At 45.4% G+C, this 19,270-nt stretch overlaps 1 protein-coding gene across 1 annotated transcript in view; it reads left to right on the plus strand.

Moving 5' to 3' along the window:
* dnm3a (dynamin 3a) overlaps positions 1 to 19,270 on the plus strand; it is a 452,439-nt gene that overhangs the window by 237,963 nt on the left and 195,206 nt on the right. Inside the window, exon 10 of the mRNA XM_085978004.1 lies at positions 4,190 to 4,328. Within this exon, the coding sequence (XP_085834130.1) occupies positions 4,190 to 4,328 (139 nt within the window). The remainder of the gene's footprint in view (positions 1 to 4,189; positions 4,329 to 19,270) is intronic.

The raw sequence follows: 19,270 nt of genomic DNA on the forward strand, positions 1-19,270 counted from the left end.
CAAAGACCTCTATCAGGTCATCCTTCAGTCTTTTGTTTTCTAGAGAAAAGAGACCTAGCTTGTTCAATCTTTCCTGATAGGTATAACCTCTCAGTTCTGGTATAATTCTAGTAAATCTTTTTTCCACCTTCTCCAGTGTCTTTTTATAATATGGAGACCAGACCTGTTCACAGTACTCCAAGTGTGGTCTAACCAATGTTCTATACAAGTTTAACATAACGGCCCAGAAATTCGTTTCGGGGGCTTCCCACGGGCGCAAGCCTCCGACCTGCACTTACCTAGCGCGCCAGCCGTTGAGCTGTGGGCCCGCATGGGATTCCGATCCTGGGCCTGCTCCAACTGCCGGCACGCAGTGCTTGCGTATCCCAGGGGCGCAGTTAGTTCGATGCATCCCCTAGGATCACGTGGGCCATGGAGAGCCAATGGTAGCAGGGAAATGCCCATTCATAAAATTGACAGGAAGAGCTGTCAAAACTATAAGTACTATAAGCCCCAAAACATCACTAAAACTTCAAATAATTTTTTTTTTAAATCACATTTTTAAAATAATTATAAATTACATAAAATAACTTTTAAACAATAATTTAAATTTTTGAAAAAATTAATTACATTTTCTAATGGGGCTAAAAATAAACTTACTTTTCTTTAAAGTATTTAAAAATAATAAACCTTTGGAAAATATATTTTAATTTTAATTAATTCACCACTTACCTTGTTAAAAGCAGGCCTTGCGCCTGCTTTTTACATGTGACACTCCTGGAGACTTACCTTCCCGGAGAAACCTGGAAAAAAAAGTAACTTCCATGCGCACACCGCTGCCCCTCCGGTGTACGCGTTCGACCTCTGAACCCCTTCCCCCTTCCTTTAAGGGAACCGAAGTTCCGGTTTCCCGCGCATGGCAGTGCATGCACGAAACCGGCACTTCCGTTGGGCCTACGGGTGAGTACCCTGTGCGTACTCGCCCGTGGAAACCCGAATTTCTGGGCCAACTGCTCTGCTTTTCAATTCTATCCTGCTAGACGTGAACCCCAGTGTTTTGTTTACTTTATGGCCTTATTAACCTGTGTCGCTACTTTTAGTGATTTGTGTATCTGTACCCCCCGATCCCTCTGTTCCTCTACCCCATTTAGACACTTATTTTCCAAGGACTATGTGGCCTCCTTATTCTTCCTACCAAAATGTACCACCACACACTTACCTGTATTGAAGTTCATTTGCCAATTACACGCAACATATTTTTATAGCACAAGTTTGACAAAATTGGATCTAATTCTAATTTCCCAAATTACTTGAAATATTTCTGTTTCCATAACGACTTACAGGATTGGATTCAAGGATTAAGGCATTGAATTTAATTACACATTGCAGAATCTAGCTGGGCCAGTAATATTTCTGTAATGGGAATGTACCATTTAAAAAAATTAACACATGGTTCCTTTGAGTCTATGACTAAAACTGTCATGAAGTATCCAACATGGGAAGAATAGCAATTAAAAAAATTAAGCAATTAATTCCTGTCCTCACATGTTCACTGCTACCTTGGTTTTTATGGCCAAAGCAGATTGGTTAAAAAAATGTCTTGGAGACAAATGTTCCTTGTCATTGCCTCTGTTGATTTGCTGTCCTTATCATCTGTGATGGATGACTTCATTTGAAGAACGAGAAATGCTACACCTGGATTGATTAATCTAGCTTGTTATCGGTAAAAGGAATTTACTCAAAGACTTGCTTGCTGTGATGAGTTTATTTATATTTTACTAGCTGGAGTGCCCGGCGGTGCCGAGCGTTTTTTGAGGGCATGTTGTTATGAAAAAAGTAGAAATAATTTTTATATATATAAAAGAGTTTGTCTGTCTGTCTGTCTGTGTGGGAAGGAGAGAGAGGGAAAGAGAGAGAGAGAGACTGGGGGGGGGGCGCGGGGGAGGGAGAAGAGAGACAGGGGGAAGAGAGAGAGAGAGAGAGAGACTGGGGGAGAAGAGCGAGACGGGGGAGAAGAGAGAGAGAGAGAGAGAGACTGCTGGATTTAGTTCAGGATTCACCTGGAGAGAGAGGGGGGGAAGGAGCGCCTCAGGCCTGGCCCGATGGACCCCTGCAAAGGAAAGAAGGAAGGAAGAAGGCGACCTCTCCCACCCCCTCACTCTTTCCCTCCCTCACCCTCTCTCTCTCCCTCCCCCTGTCTCTCCCTGCTTTACTCCCTCTCCCTCCCTCCCCCTCTCCCTCCCTCCCCCTCTCCTCTCCCTCCCTCCCCCTCTCCCCTCCCTCCCTCCCCCTCCTTCCCTCCCTCCTCTCCCTCCCTCCCTCCCCCTCTCCTTACCCTCCCTGCTCCTCTCCTCTCCCTCCCTCCCCCTCTCCTCTCCCTCCCTCCCCCTCTCCTCACCCTCCCTCCCCCTCTCCTCCCCCTCCCTCCCCCTCTCCTCTCCCTCCCTCCCCCTCTCCTCTCCCTCCCCCTCTCCTCTCCCTCCCTCCCGCTCTCTCTGCCTCCCCCCTCCTCTCTCCCTCCCCCTCTTCGCTCCCTCCCCCTCCCTTCTCCCTCCCCCTCTCCTCCCCCCCTCTCCTCCCCCTCCCCCCTCCTCTCCCTCCCCCCTCTCCTCCCTCTCCTGTCCCTCTCCCTCCCCCCCTGTCCCTCTCCCCCCCTCTCCCTCTCCCCCCCTCTCCCTCTCTCCCTCTCCCCCCCTCCTCTCCCTCTCCCCCCTCTCCTCTCCCTCCCCCTGTCTCTCCCTGATTTCCTCTCTCTCTCTCCCTCCCTCCCCCTCTCTCCCTCCCTTTCCTCAGAGCCCGGACGCGGTGACCCGAAGCCCCCGTGTGCGGATCAGCGCCTCAGGGCCGGCCCGTGCGCGGCCTAGCGCGTGAGGCCCGGCCCGACTCACCTTCGTTCAGGTACCGCTCCGGGCCGCCGCCGACGTTCACGCGCTCGCTGTCTCCTGCCCCGCCAGCCTTTACCAAGATGGCGGCGATGGCTACGCCCGGCCCCACCCCGCCCCGCCAGCCTTTACCAAGATGGCGGCGCACACGGGCTGCTGGTTTGGAATTGGGCCCAGCGGGACGGGTGGTGCCTAGCTAGGGCATGGCTGGCGAGCAGAGGCCGAGGCTTCGAGGCCTGAGGCCTGCAGGCAGCTCATCCACTGCCGAGGGGGGGGGAAGCCCGAGTCCCCTTTGCAAATGGGTTTTTTTTTTCTTTTAAAACCAACTTTTTTTTTGCTGGAAATCTATATTTCATATCATTTAATCCCCATTACCATTTTTTTAGCTTGAGGCCCGACAGGTGTTTAATGGCCGCCGCTCAGCTCCCGCTCCCGCACTAACGGCAGTTTGAATGATTAGGCCCCGCCCACCCCGTAGGATTGGTCAGCCATCACGTCACTCAACGCTAATGAGCGGTAGGATTGGTCAACCGCTAATGAGCGGATTTTTGAACATTTTTTGAACGTTTTTTGTCTACTGTCGGAACAATTTTTGTCTGACCAAAAAGTAAATACGCCTGTGAGACTCCCCTAATGATGAGCTTTCTTTTGATATAACATGCGTGTAGGTACGCTCTATAACATTTGAGTGTTTTTGCAGGTAGAGCTAATTGATTATAGTGTATAATTTTAATTCTGTAACAATGGAATAGAAAGTATACCGTTTCCTAATTTAAGAAGGTATATTGTGCATATTTGAATTAAATTTTGGCAGGTTAGATTATGTCATTAGGAAAATAGAAATGCAGCCTGCAGTTTTGTTTCACTGCCAAGATTGAAACCTTATATAAGCTAATGGTATAATGAACAGACTCAGTGTTCGCTGTAATCAACCTCACTCATTTTTTACAAATATTTTACCTACTTTGTTACTTTGAAAAACAGTCAAAGATATTCTCTGAACAGTGTGAAGTAGTTGCATGATGTTTGCCAAGGACATAAATGCAGTAAAGTATATTAAGATTTATATTACAAATATATTATGTAGCTGATATTTGTGATTTGGCCTTATTTAGGTTGAGTTACCTGTTTCAGGGTTCAATTTTCCCTTTGTTACAGCTTATCTTCCATTTTTAAGTGATGTAAAAAATTCCACTGTGCATGCAAAAATAGTTTCGAGGATTGCTTTAGGAGGTGGTGAAGATTTTAGTAAGTGATACATGTGCAATGTCTTTCTCAGTGCAATCTATATCAAGATTGATATTTCTCCTTGTCTTTAATGCCTACAGACCAGGTTTGTTTACCCCTGACATGGCCTTTGAAACTATTGTGAAGAAACAGATTGTGAAACTCAAGGAACCTTGCCTGAAGTGCGTGGATTTGGTTATCCAAGAATTAATACATACAGTTAGACAGTGTAGCTATAAGGTAAAAAAAAACTCCCCAACTTTTATTTTGTGCATATTTGTTGGCAGATATAGTGATAAAGCAAATATTTTAACATTCAATAAAATAAATATCCTCATCAGTCCAGTAACAGTATGTGAGCCATATATGCTGCCAGGTAGCTTGACATTGAACTCCTTTACTGATTTTCCTTATGCCTCTCCTAACATTATATAAAGTAATCTATAACGAGTGGTGTCTGTCCAAGTAGAAACACATCTTTGGGTTCAGATAACTTTGAGAAACTGTTCAAGATTTGCCCTTATGTCTTGCAGTGTCATCTGTACTCCTTGATGTGTTACTGCATTGGTACATGGAATTCTTTTGCAGGTAGAGATAATTGATTATATTGTACAATTTTAATTCTGTAACTATGGAATAGAAAGTATACTGTTTCCTAATTTAAGAATCATTTTGTATATACATATATACAATGCAGGTAATAATTGTCACCTGCAGAAACAGTCAATTAGTATTTTTACAGAAATCCTGAGGTAAATTTGTAACATTTGCCTATATCAAACAAATGTTATATAAATAATAATTTTCATAGGCTTAAATCACAATGACCATTCAACAACAAGGAAAGACCCATCTTCTTTCACATCAGGGTGCATTATGCATTTATATGATAAAAAATAATTATACTGTACATTGTGAATTTAAAAAAAAGTGAGTTTATGTGATGAACACAAGGGGAAGGCAGTAGAACTCATTATTGGCCATCTATTGTGCATATGTAGGGCTCCTGCACAGTACATTATATAATGTATTTATACAAAATATAGAAATGAGTCACAACTACATTTAAACAGCACCTTTAACATCGAAAAATGTCCCAAGGGTCATCACAAAAGCCAAATCAGTCAAAACTGGATGTTGAGCCAAAGAAGGAGCTATGAGGAGGGATAACCAAAAGTTTGGTCAAAGAGATGGGTTTTAAAGAAGGTCTTAAAGGAAGAGAAGTAGGTGGAGAGGCAGAGAGGTTTAGGGAGGGAATTCCAGAGCGTAGGGCTTAGACAGTTTGACATCACCGCCAAATCCAATTGTGAATCCTTCTAACAAGTATCTTTTCCAGCATGAGGTCAATGGATAGCAATCAAGAGTGGGAACCCTGGCTGATTTAATTTTTCTCTGTCTCTTAGCTTAGGGCCACTGAATCTAGAACTCGGCATAGTTTCAGAATAAAGGTTCGCCCTTTTAGAACTGAGATGAGGAGGAATTTCTTCTCTCAGAGGGTCGTAAATCTGTGGAATTCTCTGCCCCAGAGAGCCGTGGAGGCTGGGTCATTAAATACATTTAAGGTGGAGATAGATAGATTTTTGCAAGATAAGGGAGTGAAGGGTTAAGGGGAGCGGGCAGGGAAGTGGCTTTGAGCCCAAGATCAGCCATGATCTTATTGAATGGCGGAGCAGGCTCGAGGGGCCCAGTGGCCTATTCCCGCTCCTATTTCTTATGTTCTTATGTTCTTAATTGTAATGTCCCAATTGTTGCCACTAACTCAGCACAGGCGAGTTGTGATATCAATTGAATATCTGTGTCAAGCAAGAATATCCTATCAGGCATTGGAATGTCAGTATTCACATACATTTTAATAGCCAAATCAATCTTCAGTGAATTTGGATCAAGTTCAGGATTTTATTTGGGTGGTTTTTGTTGTGATACTCTGCTGAAATTCAAGGAGCTAATTGTTAGATCCGTGATTCTGAGAGTATGATGTTTTTCAATAACCACACAGATGCTGTAACTTAACAATCAACAGGTATTTACTGGAGTAGGGTAGTCTCAAGACTGGGGTACAGAGGCATGCTCAAGACTTATATACAGGTGTGGTCACTGCCGGTACTACAGTATACAGGAGCTGTAAAAGTAGTTCTCTCTTAAAGGTACATACACTACAATTCCTCCCCTTTTAGATTAGTAGCACCTATAATATTCAAATAACAATTAACACTTTAACATGTACATTAAACAACAATAGTCCATTTATAGATTCAGTCTTTGGGGCGGCTTCCTGATCCTTTCGGGATAGCGCCTTTCCTGAGGTTCTTGTTCTTGGTGCGGAGGCGATTCTGGCCCCTTTTCATCGGTTAGTTCATCGGGTTCCACTGCTACTGGTTCGGAGGTAGATGCTACCAGTATGTCGGGTTCATCCCCAGGTACACAAGACATGGGGTTGACTCGTTCCTGTGACGCTAAGATCTGATCAACGTGGCGTCTCACAATGTTCTCCCCGACATCCACTGTGTACATTAATGGCCCCTGCCTTGTGCATATCGTTCCGGGTTGCCATTTCTCTGTTCGGTAGTCACGGGCCAAGACTGGTTGTCCTACGTTGAAGCTCCTTGTCGGCTTCTCATTGATGTGCTGGAATTGTTTATCCTCAACATTTCTTCGCACATTTGGTCTGAGCAAGTCCAGACGAGATCTCAACCTTCGGTTAAAGAACATCATGGCCGGGGTCTGGTTGGTAACTGCATGTGTCGCGTTTCGGTAGGCTAATAAGAAATTGTCCACCTTATGCTGCAGTGGAATTTCATCGTCGCACATGGCCTTTATCGCTTTCTTAAAGGTTTGTACGAACCTCTCAGCCAATCCATTTGTGGCTGGATGATACGGGGCGGATGTGTAATGCCTTACCCCATTCCTTCTCATAAATTTTCGAAACTCTTCGGACACAAACTGTGGTCCATTATCAGAGCAAATCTGCTCTGGCAAGCCGTTTCTGTCAAAAATGGTCCGTAGGACTGCGATCGTTTTCTCTGTAGTGGTTGAGGACATTTTTATCACCTCAGGCCACTTTGAATGAGCATCCACTGCTATTAAGAACATTGAGTCCATGAATGGACCAGCGAAATCAATATGCACCCGTTGCCATGGAGAGGAGGGCCACTCCCATTGATGTAGAGGGGCATGTGGTGGTGCATTTTGGACCTTCTGGCATCCTGAGCAGCTCTTGGTTAGGTCTTCGATTTGTTGATCGATTCCCGGCCACCACACATAAGCCCTAGCAAGGCTTTTCATTTTCACTCCCCCCAGATGGCCTTCATGTAGCTCATTTAGCACTCTCTCCCTTAACTTGGGTGGAATCACCACTCTGGATCCACACATCACTGTCCCCTGGCATACTGACATCTGTTCTCTTCTGGATGAGAATGCTGGCAACAGTGAGTCGCCATATGTTGGCCATCCCCTCACCGTCAAATCATATACCCGAGACAGCGTCGGATCATTGCGGGTCTCCTTCTCTATATCCGCATTCGTTACTGGCAATCGTTCAATTATTGACGAATAAAATACCTCGATAGGGTCCACTGCTGGTGCTTCCTCCACAGTAGGCAGTGGCAGGCGCGATAGCCCATCAGCGTTTCCATGCTGTTTCGTGCCTTTATATTCTATTTCATATTGATTCGCCCCTAGAAACAGGGACCATCTTTATAACCGTTGTGCAGTCATCACTGGAACGCCCTTCTTAGGATTAAAGATGGAGACAAGTGGTTGGTGGTCAGTCAGCAAGGTGAACTTCTGCCCATGCAGATAGTGGTTGAATTTTTTTACTCCCCATACTAGGCTGAGGGCCTCCCTGTCAATCTGGGCGTAGTTGCGCTCGGCTGAGGTTAGTGACCGAGACGCAAAGGCTACTGGCCTCTCCAACCCGTCTGGGAATTTGTGCGACAGCACCGCTGGGTTGAAATGGGCCAACACCTCTTTAGATGTGATCAATTCTTTACACTTCTGGAAAGCTCTTCTACGTTCGTCATTCCACTTCCATGGTACCCCTGTTTGCAGTAGGGTGTTCAGTGGGTGTAATACCGTGGACAAATTTGGTAAGAACTTATGGTAGTAGTTTACCAGCCCGAGGAACGACCTCAGTTGTGACACATTTTCCGGTGCTGGAGCCTTGACTATTGCCTCAATCTTTTCAGGGGACTTGTGTAACCCCTCTTCATCGATGACGTGGCCACAATACGAGATCTGCTTCTGGAAAAACTCGCACTTGTGGCGATTAGCTCGTAGCCCATATTCCTTTTAATCTGGTGAGCACCTTCTCCAAGTTGGCGAGCTGATCACTGTCATTTTCGCCCGTGACCAGGATGTCGTCCAAATAACACTGGGTCCCTGGAATCCCTTGCAGGACTTGATCCATTGCCCTTTGCCAAATAGCCGGAGCCGATGCTACCCCGAACACCAGCCGGTTGTATTGATAGAGACCTTTATGAGTGTTAATCGTAAGGTATTGTTTCGAGGCTTCTTCTACCTCCATTTGCAAGTACGCCTGGGCTAGATCAATTTTGGTGAAGCGTTTACCTCCAGATAGCGAGGCGAAAATATCCTCAATTCGTGGAAGCGGATATTGTACCGTGTGAAGGACTGGGTTCACTGTCACCTTAAAATCCCCACAGATGCGGACCTTCTTTGGTTCCCCAGGCGTATTACTCAATGACCTCTTCATTACAGGAACGATGGGTGTAGCCCACTCGCTCCAGTCTACTTTGGACAGTACTCCTGAACGTTCCAACCCTTCCAGCTCTGCTTCAACAGCTGGTCTGATCACATAAGGCACTGGTCTGGCCTTAAGAAACGTTGGGCTTGCATTTTCCTCTATTTTAATCGTTGCTGTTATGCCTTTTAGTGTTCCAAGTCCCTCCTGGAACACTTCTTTTGCGTCAGTTAGCATTTTTGACAGTCGTCCAGGTGTGACGTCGTCATCCTTTTTGGCCTCAACCTTCAGTGCCTGTATGGAATGCCAATCTAATTGTATCTTCTGGATCCATTCACGTCCTAGCAGTGGTGGTCCTCCATCTGGCAATACATATATATCCATTTTAGGTATTTCCTGGCCTTTATATATCACTTTCACCCTTATTTTTCCTTTGGGGTAGACTTTTTGCCCCGTGTACGTCTTCAAGACAATCTCTGTAGCTTTCAAGGGTATATGTGAAAATAGCCGCTTGTAGTCCCTTTGGTTTATGACTGTTAGGGCTGATCCTGTGTCCAATTCCATTTTCACTTGGACTCTGTCTATCTTGAGTGTAACCCAGATAGTCTGGTGATCCTCCATTTTGGTTACCTTATGTAATTTCAGACAACCCAGCTCCTTGCTTCCGGAGTCTGTGTCACTTTTCTGTTCGTCTGAACTACTGTCCATCACCTGGTGTACCTTTTTGTACTTCTCCTGTGGAGATTTCTTACTGTTGGTTTTCTTCCCAGACCTGCAGACTCTTGCTATGTGTCCTGCTTTTCCACACTGTCTGCACACTTGGTCCTTGAACCAACAATCCTTCTGGTCATGTGTTGTTCTGCCGCAGCGATAGCACTTCCCTGTTCCATAGGACATTTCATTGGTGCCATATTCTTGCGGTCTCCGTTGTATCTCTGCAGCGCTCCTTGCGGCTGCTTCGTGTGATACTGCCATACTGAAAGCCTTGGCCAGCGTAAGATCCTTTTCTGATAGAAGCCGTTTCTGGGTTCCTTCACTTTGCAGCCCACACACAAACTTGTCCCTTAACGTATCTGCTAGTCCCACTCCAAACTGGCAGTGTTTCTATAGCTTGCGCAGTTCCGTTAAGTACTCAGCATTGCTTTCGTCTTTGTGTTGGTTCCTTTTATGGAACTTAAATCGTTCTGCTATCAGCAGCGGTGTGGGGTTTAAGTGGTCCTGTAGGATTTCTACTGTGCTTTCGAAATTCTTGTTCACAGGCTTCTCTGGGGTTATTAGGTTTCGCAGTAACCCATAAGTTTTTGCACCCATGGAATTTAACAAAACCAGTGCTTTCCTAGCATCTGGCACTTCATTCGCCCTGCAGTACACCTCAATACGTTCCACATATGTCACCCAATCTTCGACTTCATTGTCGAACGTAGAGATACTGCCACTCTTCTGCATCCCTGGGTGTGATTTAACTGTCAAAAATGGCGTCTCCCGCGCTTCCCCTTCTCCGCTGGCACAAAATGGCGTCTCCCGTGCTTTCCTTCCTTCCCGCGCTCGCCCTTCTTCTCCGCTGCGGCTTCTAAAAATGGCGTCTCCCGCGCTCTTCCTTCTTCTCAGTGGCGTCTCCCGCGCTCTCCCTTCTTCTCCCCGCGGACACTGTTCATCCCTTGAGCCCTGGCTGTGCTCTGCGCGTTCTTTTTTTTTTGGGCGCCTTTCCCGTTTCCTCCGCTCGGTCCTGAACCCGGCTGTTGCTTTACCCTCTCTCTCTCCGTTTTGTTTTTCCTCGACGCCGCTCAGTTTTCAACCCCCCGGCTGCACCCTGTGCGCTTCACCCTCTGTCTTACCCCGTCGACGCTGCTCGGCTTTCTCTCCGCCGTCGGTCGGCTCCAGCCGCCACTGTCCGGGAAGGGTCTGTGCTGTACCTGTCGTCAGTCTATTGCTGATCGTCGTGGCTGGGGAACCAAGCCCGGGTCTCCACAGCCTCCCCTGCGATGTTCACTCTCTGCCGGACAACTGGGCGGTTGCTCGTGGTTGACACCCGTGTTTCTGGCCTCGACTTTCTTCCACCGCCCTCCCGGAGCGAATCCTCGAAGGGAAATGCAGAGTTGCAGGTAGATTCGAATCAACACTCGTCGCCACTGTTAGATCCGTGATCCTGAGAGTATGATGTTTTTCAATAACCACACGGATGCTGTAACTTAACAATCAACAGGTATTTACTGGAGTAGGGTAGTCTCAAGACTGGGGTACAGAGGCATGCTCAAGGCTTATATACAGGTGTGGTCACTACCGGTACTTACAGTATACAGGAGCTGTAAAAGTAGTTCTCTCTTAAAGGTACATACACTACACTAATCATAATCAATTTGATAATGACAATATTGTGTTTTATTCGATATTTTCATTATATTTGTGGAAATTTCATAATTCCAAGCTTCAAGGCAAATGTGAATGCAGAGTTCTGTGTCCTGTTTCAGGTTATATTTTGGAGATAGCCACTACTGCTCTGAAAATATCTCGTCTTATCTACACTAGTCCACTCAATAAGATAGCTACTGGTTCACTTAAATTTTCATAGTCTATGCATCAAAAGTGAAAGTAAAATCCTGCTGCCTCCACTATCCCTGAGCACAGCAGCCACTTCTCTGTAACTACTGACATTATCCATGCAGGTACTCCCTCAGGCTGCATAGTGAAACGAATTGTGATGAGGACGCTGCCATCCTCTGTAAATGTGCTGTATTATGATCTAGTATGTCAGCAACTGCCACAAAAGACACTGCTCATTTTAAGAGTCCTACTAACCTCCCGAGAACGCATTCATTAAAGATCCTGTTTCTACTCTCTGCCAAACTTCATGCAGCAATCCTGTAATTTTAGAATCCCAAAAATGGTAAATAGCATAGTTGATGAGGAAGTATACGGCATATTATTTATTAGTATTACTGCAACTCAATTGGAAAACAACACTCTGTTCGGAAACTTGCTTTCTGTGGTGACTCATTTCCTGACTATGAAAAGCTGACAAGGCAGAAGCCTGTCTTCTTGTTTACCCCATCTTGTGGTGGCGCACCAAATTGTGAATAAAGAGAACTAAGAAATCATTTAAGCTGTTACTTTTGCTGAGCATTCATTTTGCTGAAGACCTTCATTGGGAGCTAAAGCTTATTAAATACTATTTTCTATTCATGCACATTGAAGAACAGATGTTCTTTTTTTATTCATACAAATTATCAATCTTTCTGATTCACTTTGGATGATAAAGTTTTATGCATTTATTTCTCTCTCTAAACATCTATTGTGTCATCCGTTGAATCCATTAATAGAAAAAAGAAAATTTTCAGATGTTGTGTTTCAACTTGAGGGATCACATTTTGCAAAACTGGTGAATCTACCCTTTAGATGGCATTGTAACAGGCCATCTTTCAACCCTGGGATTTAATTAATTGAGGAAAATTAAAGTACAGTGGCTTAGATTTAATTTGGGCATCTTGAGCTTTTCTGTAAAGTTATGTCAAGAAAATTGAAATTCATTAATATTTAACACATACATGCCAACCTACTAAAGTTGGAAAAAGCTGATGCACAACTTCAAAAGGGCTGACGATTCGAAAAACAGCGTACAACTCCTGGATACAGTAGCCTAGTAGTTATGGTACTGGACTAGCAACCCAGAGGTTGAGAATTTAAATCCCGCCATGGCAAAATGCAAAATTGAATTTAATAAATCTTGTAATTTGTGGTCTAGCACCTGAAAAATAACCATGAAAACTTCTGGACTGTCTTAAAAACCCACTGGATCACTATTGTTGATCATGACATCGTTGGTAAGAGTGACCACTGCACAGTCCCTGTGATTCACCTCCATAGTGAGGACATCCTTCATTGTGTAATATGGCACTACCACCATGCTAAGAGGGACAAACTAAGGGCAGATTTAGCAGCCCAAAACTGGGCATCCATGTGGCACTGTGGGACATCAGCAGCAGCAGAATTGTATACCACCACAATCTATAACCTTATAGCCTGACACATCTCTCGCTCCTCAATCACTATCGAGCCAGGAGACTTACCCTGGTTCAATAGAGAGTGTAGAAGAACATGCCAGAAGCAGCATTAGGGATACCTTAGAATGAGGTACATCTCTAGTGAAGCTACTGCACAGGGCTACATAAATGCTAAACTCCGCATGCAGCAGGCTATAGGCAGAGCTAAGCAGTTCCATAACCAACCGATTATAATAAAGCTCTGTAGCCCTACCACATCAAGATGGAGGAAGCTCTGTAAATATCCTCATCCTTAACCATGATTGAGTCCAGCATGAGTACAAATGTCAAGGTTGAAGTGTTTGCAAGCATCTTCAGCCAAAAAGGCCGAGTGGACAATCCTACTCCGCCTCCGCATGAGATCCCCATCATCATAGATGCCAGTTTCCAGCCAATTCGGATCACTCCATGTGTCCGTATGTAGCGGTTGAGTAGACTGGACAATGTAAAGTCTGTGGATTCTGGGAACATCCCAGCTGTAATGCTGAAGACATAGCCACCAGAGTTAATTACTCCCCTAATCAAGCTGTTTTACTGCAGGTATGTCCTATCCACAAACCACAGGATAAATCTAACCCAACTAATTGCCACTCTATTGGCCTCTCAATCATCGATAACGTGATGAAAAGTTATTAATAGCGCCACCAAACAGCAATTCACTTACCAATAACCTGCTCACTGACACTCAATTCAGGTTCCGCCAGGGGAACAGTAGCATAGTGGTAATATCACTGGGCTAGTAATCCAGAGGCCTGGACTAATGATCCAGAGACGCAAGTTCAAATACCACCATGGCATCTGGGGAATTCAAACGCAGTTAATTAAATAAAGAGCTAGTATCAGTAATGGTAACCATGGAACTATCGGATTGTCGTAAAAACCCATCTGGTTCACTAATGTCCTTTAGGGAAGGAAACCTGCCGTTCTTACCTGGTCTGGCCTACATGTGACGTCAGACCCACAGCAATGTGGTTGACTCTTAACTGCCCTCTGAAATGGCCTAGCAAGCCACTCAGTTGTAACAAACCGCTACGAAACAAAATAATAAGAATGAAACTGGATGGACCACCCGGCATCGACCTCGGCAACGGCACACCCAGCCCAGTCGACCCTGCAAAGTCCTTCTCACCAACATCTGGGGACTTGTGCCAAAATTGGGAGAGCTGTCCCACAGACTAGTCAAGCAATAGCCTGACATAGTCATACTCACAGAATCATACCTTTCAGCCAATGTACCAAACTCCTCCATCACCATCCCTGGGTATGTCCTGTCCCACCGGCAGGACAGACCCGCCAGGGATGGCGGCACAGTGGTATACAGTCGAGAAGGAGTGGCCCTGGGAGTCCTCAATATTGACTCCGGACCCCATGAAGTCTCATGGCTTCAGGTTAAGCATGGGCAAGGAAACTTCCTGCTGATTACCACCTACCGCCCTCCCTCAGCTGATGAATCCATACTCCTCCATGTTGAACACCACTTGGAAGAAGCATTGAGAGTAGCAAGGGCACAGAATGTACTCTGACTGGGGGACTTCAATGTCTGAGCTGGCTGAGACCTGAAGGACATAGCTGCCAGTCTGGGCCTGCGACAGGTGGTGAGAGGACCACATGAGGGAAAAATCTACTTGACCTCGCCCTCACCAATCTACCTGTCGCAGATGCATCTGTCCATGACAGTATTGGTAGCAATGACCACCGCACAGTCATTGTGGAGACGAAGTCCCGTCTTCACACTGAGGACACCCTCCATCATGTTGTGTGGCACTACCACCGTGCTAAATGGGATAGATTCAGAACAGATCAAGCAGCTCAAAACTGATCATCCATGAGGCGCTGTGGGCCATCGGCAGCAACAGAATTGTATTCCACCAGAATCTGTAACCTCATGGCCCGGCATATCGCTCACTCTACCATTACCATCAAGCCAGGGGACCAACCCTGGTTCAATAAGGAGTGTAGCAGAGTATACCAGGAGCAGCACCAGGCGTACCAAAAAATGAGGTGCCAACCTGGGGAAGCTGCAACACAGGACTACATGCATGCTAAAAAGCGGAAGCAGCATGCTATAGACAGGGCTAAGCGATCCTACAATCAATGGATCAGATCAAAGCTCTGCAGTCCTGCCACATTGAGTCGTAAATGGTAGTGGACCATTAAACAACTAACGGGAGGAGGAGGCTCCAAGAATATCCCCATCCTCAATGATGGTGGAGCCCAGCACGCGAGTGCAAAAGACAAGGCTGAAGTGTTTGCAACCATCTTCAGACGGAAGTGCCAATTGAATGATCCATATCGGCCTACTCCTGAGGTCCCCACCATCACAGAAGCCAGTCTTCAGCCAATTCGATTCACTCCATGTGATATCAAGAAACGGCTGAGCGCACTGGATACAGCAAAGGCTATGGCCCTGACAACATCCCAGCTATCGTGCTGAAGACTTGTGCTCCAGATCTAGCCGCGCCTCCAGCCAAGCTGTTCCAGTACAGCTACAACAGTGGCATTTATCCAGCAATGTGGAAAACTGCCCAGGTATGTCCTGTCCACAAAAAGCAGGACAAATCCAATCCGGCCAATTACCGCCCCATCAGTCTACTCTCAATCATTAGCAAAGTGATGGAAGGTGTCATCGACAGTGCTATTAAGCGGCACTTACTCACCAATAACCTGCTCACTGATGCCCAGTTTGGGTTCCGCCAAGACCACTCTGCTCCCGACCTCATTACAGCCTTGGTCCAAACATGGACAAAGGAGCTGAATTCCAGAGGTGAGGTGAGAGTGACTGCCCTAGACATCAAGGCAGCATTTGACCGAGTGTGGCAGGAAGGAGCCCTAGTAAAACTGAAGTCAATGGGAATCGGGGGAAAAATTCTCTACTGGCTGGAGTCATACCTAGCACAAAGAAAGATGGTTGTGATGATTGAAGGTCAATCATCACAGCCCCAGGACATCACTGCAGGAGTTCCTCAGGGCAGTGTCCTAGGCCCAACCATCTCCAGCTGCTTCATCAATGACCTTCCCTCCAACATAAGGTTGGAAATGGAGATGTTCGCTGATGACTGCACAGTGCTTAGTGCCATTCACAACTCCTCAGATAATGAAGCATTCCATACCCGCATGCAACAAGACCTGGACAACATTCAGGCTTGGGCTGATAAGGGGTATGTAACATTTGTGCCATAGAAGTGTCAGGCAATGACTATCTCCAACAAGCTAGAGTCTATCCACTGCCCCTTGACATTCAATGGCATTACCATCGCCAAATCCCCCACCATCAACATCCTGGGGGTCACCATTGACCAGAAACTTAACTGGACCAGCCACATAAATACTGTGGCAACAAGAGCAGGTCAAAGGCTAGGTATTCTGTGGCGAGTGTCTCACCTCCTGACTCCCCAAAGCCTTTCTACCATCTACAAGGCACAAGTCAGGAGTGTGATGGAATACTCTCCACTTGCCTGGATGAGTGCAGCTCCAATAACACTCAAGAAGCTCGACACCATCCAGGACAAAGCAGCCCACTTGATTGGCACCCCATCCACCACCTTAAACATTCACTCCCTCCACCACCGGCATACCGTGGCTGCAGTGTGTACCATCTATAAGATGCACTGCAGCATTTCGCCAAGGCTTCTTCGGCAGCACCTCCCAAACCCGCGACCTCTTCCACCTAGAAGGACAAGGGCAGCAAGCGCATGGGAACACTACCGCCTCCACGTTCTCCTCCAAGACACACACTATCCTGACTTAGAAGTATATCTCCAATCCTTCATCGTCGCTGGGTCAAAATCCTGGAACTCCCTACCTAACAGTACCTTCACCACACGGACTACAGCGGTTCAAGAAGGCGGCTCACCACCACCTTCTCGAGGGCAATTAGGGATGGGCAATAAATGCTGGCTCTGCCAGCGACGCCCACATCGCATAAAAACTCATTTTTAAAAAATCACTGGTCTCCAGACCTCATCACAGCCCTGACCCAGACATGGACGTGAGAGAGTCTAAGCTGTGCACCCTTTTGCCCCAGAGTCTGCACTGTGTGCCCTCATGTAAGCAGTGCCTAGCTTGTGAATCACTTAAGTACACTTTTGCAATTCTGAGCTCAGTGGCAACAAATCCACAACAACTCGGAAAATAACCAAGTTTTGTGAACATTACAAAGAGACTTTGCAAACAGCTCCCGCATCATTTCAGTAGTTCTCTATATGTTCTTCTCTATTTACTTTCACATGGAGTTCAGAAGAGTTGTTTTATACCTATAAGATTGAAATGAAAGGAAGCAAGGTTTTGCTTGGTGACTTTTACATCAGAATAGGCTAAAAAGGATTTGTACCGGCCAATGGGAGTCAGTGAATTGTTTATCCTTGCTATAGAATTTGTCACTATCCATCTCAAGGCATGAAATAATGATCAGCCAGGTAGATTATGATAGACGGAACTCAGCCAGACTAGTAAATAGAAGCTGTTTCGTAATATTTGAAAGATTATCATTTAGATTGAAGCCACACTCTCATCCCACACGCAATGCTAGCACATACTTTTTGTACCATATGAGTGATAATGCAATCCGTGTTTCAAAATATGAGATAATTAATAGATGTGCAAGACAGTAAGATATTTGAAGGGTTATGACGACGTAATAAGTTGAGTGAAGCCTGAGTTGGTTACTGATGTTACCTGAAGCTGCTAAGAGCCACCCAGTTGCTTGGTGCCAAGTCTTGCAGACAAGAAAATCCCAGTTTCAATGAAGAATGATCACCCAACCAAGCTACCAGCAGGCAGCACATTCCCATGGAATTGTACCCCAGCAAGAAACAAGTGCCTTCAGGAGAGTGGGGGAAAGTTGGTAAAGAATCCCCTCCTCCCATACGTTCATTTGTTACTCTTTGCAACATAAAATCACAGCACTTGGCAGGTAGCGCAGTTGGGACCGAGGGTTGGGGTTAAGAAGAGTGTGGAAGTGAAATTAAATGACCCCTTTGCAACCTGACTTAAAGACCGGATACAGGTTTCGATCATTATACCTGATATAATTAGATGCTGTACAGTGCATTCTGTCATTATATGGTATCAAATAAACTCCAGTACTTTCGATACTGCTTGCTAGTAACCTCAGAAACCCCAGGTTTTCACTGCTTCAACTCAAGCAAAGCAAAACTTTCTAATAATTTAGAAAGGTTGTATTTGGACCTGCGATGTGAGCAGCAAAAAGGAGTTTATGGGACTTGTAACCTCGTGGAATAATATGAATCCCACCATGCAACACTAACCCATCAATATTTGTAATGACATGCCATTGTTTTTAGGCTTCGTGGTTGCTACCATAATACACAAGGTTTATTCGCTATTTTGGTTCAAACTGTATTCAACAGAATAACTACAGCCTTCAATGCAGTGGATTTTTAGCTTCTACCAATTACAGCTCACTTCAGTGCAAGACTTAGCCACACTAAAAATTGAAATTTTTCCTTTGATTACTGTATAGAGTGCTGTTCAGTCAGGCATGTTGCCAAATAAAGGGCAATTTTGTGCCACAGAATAGCCCACTGGGGAGTAATCACTGTTAGCAGCTGCCTGTAGCAACAGCGATCCTTTCAGACAGCATACTACAGTTGGATCTGAATCTACATTTTTAGCAAAAAAATGTTGGCAGTTTGAATATGCCCCAGACTTAATTAGTAGAAAGAAATTATATCAAATAACTTCAGAGTTTTTCTTTAAAGAAAGGCAAGACATGCATACATTTTGGGAGGAAGACAAAGTTCTAATTTCAGCCAGTGGGGATGATATGAATAGAGGCCAGAAATACATACTGTTGATGCAAGACATGGTCAGTTGGAAATTACAAGGGCAAGTCATTGACATGCGTTGATACGTAATGCACACAAAACTTTGCTACCATGTCAGATATATTCCTCACGTGAGAAACAGGAATCTCAATGCTTTGAGACCTATACTACACAACTACTTAGCACACCCCTGCAATGTTATACCATGAGTTCAGTGAAGATTCCAGCACATTCCTGTAGACTCTTCCCTTAATGACATTTAAAACTGGTTGATCAGCAACAGCAGCCAGGATGATTTGAGTTCATGTAACACACCCTTCCTCTACGCTACCCATATGACCTCACATCACTGATCTACCATCTACAGTGAGAAAAAAACTGGCTGACCTGGAGATACTCTTTTATAGGGTACACAATGGAAGAACGTGTGAGTTGCTGCCCAAAAGTCTCGAGTCGGGCATCATCCCTCTGGTTTTCCTGGTTGCAGAGATGACTTTTCGCACACATTGTAGAGTATACTCTCATTCAGAGAATAAGTATTGCATTAAAAACCAAATATATTTTGGCACATAGAAATTATTTATTATCTTATAATTCCTAGCCGTCAGTTCTCCAATAAGCAACAACCGCCAGAAGGTATCAGGGAAAGTGCAAGTAAGC

The sequence above is a fragment of the Somniosus microcephalus genome, chromosome 3 (genome assembly GCF_052327205.1).
Source record: "Somniosus microcephalus isolate GS21.2 chromosome 3, FLI_Smic_1.0, whole genome shotgun sequence".
NCBI classification, from domain to species: Eukaryota; Metazoa; Chordata; class Chondrichthyes; order Squaliformes; family Somniosidae; genus Somniosus; species Somniosus microcephalus.